This window comes from Rhineura floridana, chromosome 16 (genome assembly GCF_030035675.1).
Source record: "Rhineura floridana isolate rRhiFlo1 chromosome 16, rRhiFlo1.hap2, whole genome shotgun sequence".
In the NCBI taxonomy this organism is placed as follows: Eukaryota; Metazoa; Chordata; class Lepidosauria; order Squamata; family Rhineuridae; genus Rhineura; species Rhineura floridana.
The window spans coordinates 39,141,278-39,153,699 of NC_084495.1; the positions used below are offsets into that span (position 1 = coordinate 39,141,278).

General features: G+C 45.2%; 1 protein-coding gene across 2 annotated transcripts in view; it reads left to right on the forward strand.

Moving 5' to 3' along the window:
* Positions 1-12,422, forward strand: part of GABRQ (gamma-aminobutyric acid type A receptor subunit theta) — a 76,135-nt gene that overhangs the window by 8,997 nt on the left and 54,716 nt on the right. For both annotated transcript variants that reach the window (XM_061598314.1, XM_061598313.1), the window contains exon 3: positions 4,419-4,486. In XM_061598314.1, coding sequence (XP_061454298.1) covers positions 4,419-4,486 — 68 coding nt within the window. The remainder of the gene's footprint in view (positions 1-4,418; positions 4,487-12,422) is intronic.

The following is a 12,422-nucleotide window of genomic DNA, read 5'->3' on the forward strand; positions in this document are numbered from 1 at the left end:
TGTTTGATTGCTACATATGGGGTGGGAGTCTTCTGCCTGTCTGGCTCTGGTTTTTAGGGGGAAGGGGGAAGAGGCACCTCTTAAAGGTGGAGAGCAGGAGGGGGTGGTTGCCCTAAAAGGGAGAACTTTACCAGCTGCTGTAAAACTGCAAAGTCCCTAAAATTGAGGTTTGGTCAAATATGCAAATATGTTCTGAATCCAGAAAGACTTCTTCACACAATACAGTCAAACTATGGAATCCAACTATCACAAGACGTAGCGAGTGTGACTGCCACCAAATTGGATGGTTTTAAAAGGAGGTTATACAAATTCTTGCAGGGTAAGACTATCAGTGGTGACTAGCTATTATGGGCATGTAGTATCTCCAGACCTGGAGGAATATGCCTCTGGATACCAGTTGTGGAGAAGGCTTCCCAGGAGAGGCATCTAGTCGGCCTGTGTGAGAACAGATGCTGGACTTGAAGGGCTTTTGCTCTGATCCAGCAAGGCTCTTCTTATGTGCTTAACAGACACACCCAAGATTTCGGCATTTAAGCAAAACTATGGCAATGCAGATGTCATTCATTCATTGGTGATCACTCGTGGCCGAGTAAGATTGTCTTCCAAAATAAGGTCTTTAGCAGTGGGTCCGTAAGTGTCTGTGGAGGCCAATTCTGGATCCACACAGCCTCCCACTGTGAGGACATAGGTTTCCAGATGGAAGATGGTCGCGATGAGGATTTGTTTGACGTGCCTTCTGCCTAGCTCCTTTGTCCCGTTCGCCCTGTATTCGTGCTTCTTCAAAGTCCACAGCACCTTTGATAATAGCCAACTTCCAATTGGGATGTTCGTGGGCCAAGACTTCCCAGTTCTCAATGCTCATGTTACATTTTTTTAGATTCGCTTTAAGAACATCTTTAAACCTCTTATAGGATAGGGGATACCAGGTGTAGCAATAGTACATGTGAAGAGGATCTCAGGATTGCAGCTGATCACAGTCTGAATGTGAATCAGCACTGTGATGCAGCTGGAAAAAAGGCTAATACAGTTATGGATTGCATTAACAGAATCTGAGTTTCTAAGATGTGAAGTAATAATTTCACTTTTATTCCACACCAGTAAGGCTTCATCTGGAATAGTGTGTCCACTTCAGGGCACTACAGTTTAAGAAGGATGTACCCCAGCTGGAATAGGTTCAGGGAAGAGAAATGAAGTTGGCCAGGAGTATGAAAAGTAAGTTCTACAAGGAAAGGGTTGAAGGAACATGCTCTTTAGCTAGTCTTCCCCACTCCAAGGCACTGGTTGAATTGTATTGCCTCATGAGCCTACATTCAACTGATTGCAGAAATCCAACTCTGGTTAGCCCAACATTGCTTCCCATGGGGAGGGGGGCTGTGCTTCAAGAACAAATGTGACCTTCTATAACCTGGCACCCTAAAAGAGACCTTCTGGGGGCAGAGCTTGAACCACCTTCTCCTTGTGGCTTAGTATTTGTAAGTATTTAATAAAATGTGTTATCCACTTTTCATTCTAAAATAATCTCAAAGTAGGGTATAGTTCTGATAAAACACAATAGAATCATACTATCTCTCTATAAACAATGCACAGCCAAGAGCACTTACACAGTCAAATAGCTATGACAAAGTGTAGCCACACAGATTCATCGAAAAGCCTGAGTGGATAAATGGATCTTCAGCTGATACTAAGAGAGCTTTAAGACTCAGCACCAACTGTAGCTGAGGTGGGAGGGTGCTCCACAATCAGGGTGCTGGTACTGAAAATGCCTCTCTTGGGTTGTCACATATCAAATCCCTGGCAAGTGTGACATCCTCAGGAGGGTGTCCCTTCTAGATCTTAATATATGGATGGGTACATGAGACAGAAGCTATTCTGGTATCCAGGTCCCAAACAATGCACAGCTTTATGTGTCAACACCAGGGCCTTGAGCTTGGCTCAGTAGCATATCAGGAGCTTGTGCAACTCTTTCAGAAATGGTGTTATAATATGTCTTCAGCAGGCTGTTCTGTGGTGTTTTGCACTAGCTGCAGCTTCTGGGTCAACTTTAAAGGCAGCCCCCCAGACTATATTGCCATAATCCATTCTCTAAATTACTAATGGTCAGGCTATCCCTATTGAAGAATGGCTGGAGCTTGCACGCCAGCTGGAGCTGAAAAAAGGCACTCCTTGCCATGGAGGTCACAGTGGTGGATTTAGGAGCAACCTTAGACTATGCACCTGTTCTTTCAGAGGAAGTGCAACCCAATCCAGAACAGGGTACTTCCCTATTTCTCAGACAAGGAAACTGCCTATCCACTGTGTCTCCATCTTATCATAATTCAGCCTCAGTTTATTGGCCCTCATCCAGCTCATTGTGCCTCCCAGTCACTTCTATGAACCAGAATTTTCCCAGGGACTGATGTCATGTTGATTGGACCTGGGAAGTACAGACCAGTCAGCCTGGCATCAATCCCTGGGGAAATTCTGGAGCAGATTATAAAAAGGTCAGTCTGTGAGCACTTTGAAAACAATGCAGTGATTACTAGAAGCCAACATGGATTTATCAAGAACAAAACCTGCCAGACTAATCTTATCTCATTTTTTGATCTGGTAATCTCCCTGATAGACTGTGGGAATGCTGTGGACATAATATATCTCAACTTTAGCAAAGCTTTTAACAAAGTGCCCCATGATATTCTGATTAGCAAAATAGCTTGTGGGCTGGATGGAACAATTATCAGGTGGCTCCACAGTTGTCTATAGAATCATACTCAAAGAGTGCTTATCAATGGTTCCTTTTCAAACTGGGGGGAGAGGTGGGGTACCACAGTACTCAATCCTGGACCCAGTGCTCTTTGATATTTTTATTAATGACTTGGATGCAGAGGTGCATGGAATGCTTATCAAATCTGCAGATGATACAAAATTGGGAGGGATAGCTAATACCCTGGAAGACAGAAACAAAATTCAAAGTGATCTTGATATGCTGGAGCATTGGGGTGAAAACAACAGAATGAAATTTAACAGGGATATGTGCAAAGTTCTACATCTAGGAAAAAGAAACCAAATGCACAGTTATAAAATGGGGGATTCTTGGCTCAGCAATATTACATGCGGGAAGGATCTTGGAATTGTTGTCGATCACAAGCTGAATACGAGCGACCAGTGCAATGTGGCTGCAAAAAAGGCAAATGCTATTTTAGGTTGCATTAACAGAAGTATAGTTTGCATGTTGCGTTAAGTACAAGTTCTCCTATTCAGCACTGGTTAGGCCTCATCCTGAGTACTGCATCCAGTTCTGGATGCCACACTTTAAGAAGGATACAGACAAACTGGAACAGTTCAGAGGAGGGCAGCAAGGATGATCAGGGGACTGGAAACAAAGCCCTATGAGGAGGGACTGAAAGAACTGGGCATGTTTGGCCTTGAGAAGAGAAGTCTGAGGGGAGATATGATAGCATTCTTCAAGTACTTGAAAGGTTGCCACACAGAGGGCCGGGATCTCTTCTCGATCGTCCCAGAGTGCAGGACACGGAATAATGGGCTCAAGTTACAGGAAGCCAGATTTCGACTGAACATCAGGAAAAACTTCCCAAAGATTACAGTGGTACAACAATGGAACCAAACAATGGAGCCAATGACCTAGGGAGGTGGTGGGCTGTCCAACCATGGAGGGCTTCAAGAGGCAGCTGGACAGCCACCTGTCGGGGATGCTTTAAGTTGGATTCCTGTACTGAGCAAGGGGTTGGACTCAATGGCCTTTGAGGCCCCTTCCAACTCTACGATTCTATGTTTCTAAGGCCCACTTTGGCAAAGCCCTCCAGAGAGTTGGCCTTGCCTTTGCTGGCAATTGTTCTCCCTTTTCAACCAGGGAGGGAATTTGTTTTTTTATTTATTTAAAAATAACCCACCCTTCATCAATATGGCACAATAAAGAACAACCTTGCAATGATAACAGCATTTCAAACATAACATCCAAAATGAAGGCAGGTAAAAAACCCAAGAAACACAGATGACAGTGATGATGATGAGAATGAGGATGATGATGATGATGAGTCAGACTCTTAAGCCTCTGCAGGCAAACAGGTATGTCTTAACCTGGGGCCGAAGCAATGACGACATCAGTGCCAGACATACTCCTTTAGCCCACTGCCCCTCCGCAGAGAAGACTTACCCCACCCCACCCCACCCCCACCCCAGTGAGGAAGTTCTGCCCAGCCCGGTGGTGATGATGATGAGCTCTGTCTCTTGAGGATTAGAAACAAAAGCATCCCCCAGGGAACATCCTCGCTATCCTCCAGGCTTGCCCATGTATTGACTGTGTGGAAGGAATTTGCTTTGCTGCAAACATTTGGGTGGGTCACCTCATCAAGGGAACTGGAACAGATGTTGCCAAGTTGTGCAGTCAACCCAGGCTCTAATCCTGCCTCCTTGTGTTTCAGGTAACCCTGTTACAGTGGGGATGAGCATTCACATCTCAAGCATCGATCAGATTTCAGAAGTCAACATGGTAAGTACTAAAACCAGTGATGAGAGAGTCATCTGTGGCTATAGCCAGATTTCTAAGTGTTGTGCTCTGACAACTCCAAACATGCAGCAAATCCAGCACAGCGCCATTAGGACCGGCAAGGGAAAGGCTGACTTTCCTTAACTGACTTCACTTGCAAACCCCAATAAAGGTTCAGTAAGCAACAGGGACAGGGAAGAGACACCTCTCTCTCTCTCTCTCTCTCTCTCTCTCTCTCTCTCTCTCTCACTCACTCACTCACTCACTCACTCACTCACTCACTCACTCACACACACACACACACACACACACACATTTTCTTAACCTTCTTTTCCATGTGCTTTTCCTCATGGGAACCTTTCAAGCACCTTCCCTCCTGGTTGAGGCAAACGTTATGCTAAAGGAGGCCTTTAGGATGCAACAGAAAGATCTGCCTTGAATTGACACAAGGTCCTGTGCTGTATTCAAACTCTGCATTGCAATCTTAACTTGAGCCCAGACCCTCCCTCTCCCTTTGGACCAAGAGAAGCCCTGCTGCAGGCTTGGGTTAAGAGCCCTGCCACCAGGGAAGTGTATAGAATCTGGTATGTTACCAGGAGCTGTGTGGGGCCTGAACCAGCTGTCAAGGTTTAACACAGATGCAACTGGCCATTTTGGCAAGCCTGCATAAACTCAGTAGTGCTCAGGGTGCTGTTATGGAGAGCAAGAGGAGCTGCCCTGGAGATGGGAGCAGGAGGCCAAAAGCTCTGCTCGGTTTGGCTTTGGGTGTTTTAGGGACTAGAATTAATCTGTTTGTATTTATATGTTGGAGCATATATTGATCACCTTTCCTCACTTGGATATCCCTCCAAAACTAGATAAAACTTTCCATGTTCTTTGTGATCTTTCTGTTTGTGCCACAAATGTGGGATGGTGAGGTGGGCTTCCCTTCTGTTTGGATTGCATGAAGCTAAGGTGGTGCAGATTCCGACATTTCCCTGATGGAAATAGATTGTAATCAACATGCTTTTTGGCTATGCAAAATCTTGTACACTTTCCCCCTCTAAAATTTGTCTAAAACTGTATCTGTGGAGAAAGGGTAGAAGGATTTTTTTGTTATCATCAGCTTGGAAAGAAAGGGAATAATTTTGAGTTTGGACTTGCTGGAACAGGTATCTAAGAGGTTATTGAGACTGGTGGAAACATTTTCCAGGATGCCAGATGGTGACCTGATGTTCTTGCTTCTCATTGTTTATTATAAAGGGCACTACAAGCCCCCAAACTCCAAAGGGAAACAGACCTTTAGAGCAGCCAGAATGATCAAAGGGATGGAGCAGCTCCCCTATGAGGAAAGGTTACAACGTTTGGGGCTTTTTAATTTAGAAAAAAGGTGAGCAAGGAGGCACATGATAGAGACATATGAAGTTGTGTGTGGTGTGGAGAGGGTGGACACAGACAAGCCCCCCCCTCTCATAATACGAGAGCCCAGTTGGATCATCCAATGGAGGTGAATGCTGGAAGATTCAGGACAGATAAAAGGAAGTCCTTCTTCACACATTACATAGTTATACAATGGAACTGGCTCCCACAAGAGGCGGTGATGGCCACCAACTTGGGTGGCTTAAAAAGAGGGTTATAAGGCTATCAATGGCTACCTCCACTGTTGGTGGCAGTATGCTTCTGAATGTTAGTTGCCAGGAATCACAACTGGGGAGAGTTGCTGCTGCACTCATTTTCTGCTTGTGGGCTTCCTTTTGGCCGCTATGAGAACCGGAGACTGGGCCAGAGCGGCCACCTTTGGAATGATCCAGGTACAGGACTTCTCCTATATTCATCTATCCTTACCTTGTAAAAGACAGTCCTGGGATTCCACCTGCTGAGGAAAAGTGGGGAGCAGCAACAAGGTATTGATAGGTGAATAGCTGTATGGCACTTGAGGGTCAACATAGTTTCCTTATTAGCAGCCTTTGATGGCTGGTGGCCATTCTAAACCACTGGAATTTGTGTCACATTCCCCTGCCAAGGTTCAGGCAGAAAGGAAGTGTTTGGACCTGCTTGAAAAAGGCAGCTAAGGAGACAGCTGGACATGATCCATGATCAGCTCTCCTATGGGCTTTTTGAGGGGAACCTGCAGCTGTGGGGTGTCTCCAGGTTCTGGTCAGGCCTGTGAAATGGGGGAGGGAAGGGTTAACACTCTCTGCATGCCATTTCGGTAATGCAGATTTCCCCCACTGGAACTATTTGCCCCATGGGGGAAAAACTTGGGGTGCCCAGTGTTGTGACCTGTGTGGATGCCCACCACTCCTAAGCAAGGGTGGAGCAGAAGTTCCTCGTTCCCCAGGTGGGCAACTCAGTAAGGCAGGGCAAAGCAAGGGTCAGCACCTTCGAGGGAGATCAAGGGGGTGGGTTTCAGGACCATGGATAGTGCTCCTGCAGGGGATGCCAACCATCTGGGTTTTCTCAGGGAGGTCCTAGAACAGCTGACTGAGTTGGCTGGGGAGTCACTGACTGGAGGCCACACCCATTGAGTGCTGCCTCCTGGCCAGTTAAAAGAGCCAGTGGTGCCTCTTTCTGCAGCCATTGGCTTGTTTGGGACAGTGAGATTACCAGCAGTGGGGATCTCTCCTCAAGCCTCTCTTAGTCCCCCAAGGAGCCTGGTGGCAGCAGAGATGTCTTCTCAAGGGAGGGAGGGAGGCCCTGGTACCTGTGGACTCACACAGGATGGACCAAGGAATGTATCCATCTCCTCCCCAGAGCTGCAGTTGCTTCTGAGGAGACCTGGTATGGGAAAATGACACCCACATGGATGAAAGTTTTTTTTATAAAAAGCTCTTCAGCCCTCAGCCTGAATCAAGTATGCTGCATTTGCTCTTAAAAACAAAACAAAACAAAACACCAAAGTGATCATGGATCCTGGGTGCAAGAAAATTCAGAGTATGAAAATGGAAACTCTGCAGCTGAAGGGGAAGGAGTCTGGCTAGACTAGAGCTATGAGGAGGGCAGAACTTCCTTACTGGAAAGAGTCAGCAAAGTTTTTTTACAGTAGGGTCTCTCCCCATGTCCCCCCACCCCTGGGCCCCTTAGCCACCCCCAGCTGAGCAGGAGCAAGCTTCCCGTTGGCTCTCCTTGGGGGATCTGAACTCTGGGCACCAGCTGCTCCCAGGCGCAGACAAGCTTCTTTCAAGCCTTTGTGCTCCATATGGGAACCAGAGCTGTGCTGGTGCCCCAGGCTCAGAGCCCTGGAGAAGTCGCATCGGAATACTGCTCCAAGGGCTCGTGGAGCTCTTCCTGGTTGAGCTGCATGTCTCTGTTCTTAACTCTTTATTCCATACTTCAAGCCCAACTGAGATAACTCAAAGGGCAGCTTGTTTGGAAAAAACAGTTGCAAAAAATGAGGCAACTGAAAAACTCCACACATTATTTATTTATTCCGCACCTGTCTTTTCACAAAGGAAACCCAAGGTGGCTTACATATGGTTCCCAGGCGGCCTCCCATCCAGGCACTGACCAGACCTGACTCTGCTTAGCTTTAGCAGGGAGCTGGCCTCATGGGCCTTCAGACCAGCTAGAGCTCCCAGGACCAGTGAGAGATGTTTGCTTTGGGGTAAGGCTGTGTGATGTGCAGGGCACACACATTTTTAGTAGGTGGGAAAGAATTAAAGAGATAGACATACCACCGAGCTAGTATTTCTGTTCCAAGATCTGGGCAAAAGAAGAGTCCAGAGCCTTGAGCAGGACTTTAAGTGTTAAATCTTTTCTCTGTTGCAGAAATTGGACTCCCAGACTCACTGTTCAAGAGCTTTTCTAACTCCACAGCTTTTCTAACTGTCATGATTATTAACAGAAGAGATAAAGGCAGATTGTTCCAAAGGTGAAACTTTGCTTGGTTCTCTATTTCTCCCACAGTTTAGAAAAACAGGAGGCAGCCTCTGGACTGAGTTGGCCCATTGGTCTATCTAGTTCATTGTCTACACTGACTGCCAGCAGCTCCCTGCGGTTTCCAACAGGGGTTTATCCTATTGAGATAGATGGCATTGGGGATTGAACCTGGAACCTTCTGAAGATCTAGAGTTGGGGAGAACAGTCAGTGTTTGCTTATGATATCAGATTGTTCAAGGTTATTAAAACAAACTGGGTGAATGGATAGTAAAATGGCAAATGCAATTCAAGGTAAGCCAATGTAAAGTGATGCACATTGGGGCAAAAAATCAAAGTTTCTCATTTACTCTCATGGGGTCTGAACTGGCAATGACCGACCAGGAGCGAAGTCATAGTGGGGAATTCAATGAAGATGTTGACCCAGCATGAGGCAGCTGGGAAGAAGATGAATGCTATGCTGAGGATCACTAGGAAAGTGATTGAAAACAAAACTGCCACTATCCCAATGCTGTTATACAATCTATGGTGCCACCACACTTGGAATACTGTGCACAGTTCCGATTTCCTCATCTGAAAAAGGCCATTGTAGAGGTAGAAAAGGGTTAAGAAAGGGGCAACCAAAATGATCAGGGGGATGGAGTGACTCCTCTGTGAGGAAAGGCTACCACATTTAGAGCTTTTTAGTTCAGAGAAAAGGCAAGAGGTGACATAACATTAACATGGTGTGGAGAAACTGAAAAGAGAAACATTTTTCTCCCTCTCTCAGAACACTAGAACTCGTGGATATCCAATGAAGCTGACTGTTGGGAAGATTCAGGACAGACACAAGGAAGTCTTTCTTCATGCAGCGCAGAGTTAAACTATGGGATTCGCTCCCACAAGAGGAGGCAGTGATGGCCACCAACCTGGATGGCTTTAAAAGAGGATTAGACAAATACATGGAGAATAAGGCTATGGATGGCTGCTAGCCATGATGGCTATGTTCTGCCTCCACTGGTGTAAGCACTTTTCTAGCTCTATAATTTCCTTTTTGTAGCATATTGCAGCAATTGGAACTGGACACAGTATTCTGAATGTAGTCACGACAGATTTTTTCTAAATGCAGTTTTATTTCTATTTGCTTTCTGAAAGAGATGCAACATGGAATTCCTCGTTTCCTTTGTTTTTTTACATGTGCAACAAATTGGGATTCACCCTAACCCCAAGATACTTTTCTTGGTCATGCGATGCCAACTCAGATCCCACTGTGTATATGTGAAGAAGCTGGATATTTTGCCCCCTTGTGCATTGCGTCACACTTATTTGCATTGAACAATACTTGCCAGTTGCTGCACATTCACCCAGTTTGGAGATAACCTTCTGAAGATGTTCATAATCCCTTTTTGTTTTTACTGGGTTCACGCTGGGAGGAAGGGTTGGATATAAATCAAATAATAAATAAACAAATAAAAAAATAAAATACCACCCTAAATAAAAGCCACCCTTATCAACATTGCTAGCTATTGGGGGTTAAACAGTCAAGCCCTGTTAGGGAATCCAATGCTAACCTGGTGTCAAGAGCAAATTTGTTCCTTGCCTGAGGTGAGATTCTTACTTTATTTTGGCTGCATAATGAGCTAGACCCTGTATCAAGGCACGGACTATACTGGCAAGAAAAGCAAGGTCATTGCCCATGCTGTATGTAGTGAAGCAAGGACCAATCACACAAAAAACTGAAGGTATGCAAGCACAGCTGAGTTGCTTTGGAGATGGGCTAGTAACTTCTGCTGCTGTACAGTTCCTTATAATACCATTAATCCCTAAATATACCTCCATCAGAAGAGTTCCCTTTAGATCTCAAGCAGTACGGAGTAAGAGGCCCCAGTGTAAGGAGGTCCTTGTCAACAAAATTTTGCAAAGCATTTAGGACCTGTTTGCCAACCATTCAAATTCTAGTCTCATGATATGCTGGAAATTAGCAAGGGGAGATCAGTATGCTCTTGAAAAGATCTCCCGCTTCTAAGCTTGTAGGCTCGGCCTGCCTCTTTCCAACCAGGTACGTGTAGGTGGTGGTAGTAGCAGTAAAAGTAGTATTCTCAGCACAGCCAGGCCAGGCCAAGAGAGTTATGAATGTGAAGCCTCACCTGTTTCTAGGACTAGGGAGATGGACTTCCTTCACTTCACAAAGCTCCTTTGCTGGCTACATATATACCACCATTTTGGGACATACACAGCTTTCCCCCATATCCCCAGAGTCTCATTCTGCCGTCCTGTCCACAGTCCCCAAAATTCTATAGATTGTTTTAAAAGGCAAGAGTCTAGCAGATCATTTACAGACAGGGAATGATGGAAAGAAAGGAAGAACTGTAATCAAGTCTGCAATAATATTTCAATTAAATTCTCATACTTTGTGGAATTTTGGGGACAAATATAGGGTTTTCATGTTTTAGGGTCTCCTTTCCTTATTGCAGTACTAGCAAAGGCGAGGGTGAAACTCCTCTTTGCCAATATGCATTTCTTCCAGATGATGCTTGATTGCATCCCGAATTCTGACTGCCACCTAGCAGAGGAAAGGCCTCGGGCACAAGCTATCTGGGCTGGGAAGATGTTCTTTGAAGGAAACCAGAGTGGTACCTCTTCCTAGGGGCAGTTTCTCTTTCACCACCTCCAGGACCATTTCTTATCATAATTGCCTTTAAGGAAGAGCACGCCTTTTGGATTCCTTTCAACTATCATCCTAACATCCAAAAATTGGGACTAACTAACATGATCAGTTACCCTGTACCCTGTGACAGAAGCCACTTAGATTCTAAGGCTGGTATTTCACCTCCAAAAAAAAGACCAGGGACGAGCGCAAATGCCACTCCAGCATCCACTCATACTCCACCATATGTATCTACATGTCAGGAAATTCAACTTGTACAGATGTGTGCAGGTCATTCTGAAGATACAACAGATTCAGGGTGTTCCTCTGCTTGTGGAGCTTTTGGAGAGACCAGGGCTCAGAGGAGCAGCCCAACCTCTGCATGCAGAAGGTTCTACCTCTCCGCTTGAGAAGGACAGCAGGGATCAGAGGCTGTGGAAGAACCTTATTTCTGCAAGAGGCACTGTAGCAGGCTGTCCTGGTTAGATGGGACAGGGATCTGGCTCGGAACAGGCGGCTTCTCTGGTGCCTAGGGGTCGCACTGGCCATCCTGGGAGACTCAGCAGCAACCTATGGTGACAATTGCTCAACTCCAAAAGAGTCAAACAGAGCAAGTAGACATGTGCAGGATTGCACTTTAAAAAGGTAACTGAGAAGGATTCCTGCATTTATCAGGGGGTTGGACTTGATAGCCTTGTAGGCCCCTTTCAACTCTACTATTCTATGATTCTACGAAGGACAATAGGGAGGCAGACAAGCAAAGCTGGCTTGCAAGCCATCAGGGGACACCCACAGAATCTCTGCACACTTCAGGCAGAGAAGCCAAGGAAATTACGCTTCACCTTCTCAGTGCAGTTAGTAGGGCATGGCAAAGGCACTTTTTCTTCCAGCAATCCAGGCAAATTACACCTGAATATTAAGTGTCCTATATTAAACTATAGCAGTTTGGTACAAAGTACTCTCCCCAAAACCTCTTTCCCCATTCTTTCACAATTGTCTACTAACACAATTTTCTTCTCCTTTCAATATGTAATCCCAGTGGTTACAGGGATGGAAAGATCTGTCAATTTCAGTTCTCTCAATTTCTCATTTTTCCAATCTTGAATTCAGTTCTCCACATTTCTGCAGCGATTTGCATTTAAAAAATAATAATAATGCAAATTTCTCCTCATAAGCACATTTTTGTAGGGAGTTTTGACTAACACACACATTTTTGCAAGTCATTTCTCATCATATAATGCCATTTATGCATTTTATTTTCACTCATATATTCATTTTATGCACACCTTTCCCCAATATATGTATTTTTGTAAACTCTGTTGGGTTGGTAAAATGCATCTCAAAATTCAAATAAGTGCAAATTTCGAAGGATGGCTGTGTTTCAGTTCTCATATTGTTTGATAAAGTTGGCTTGAAATGCAAACTGAATCAAAATTCTCACTCATCCCTAGTGGTTAC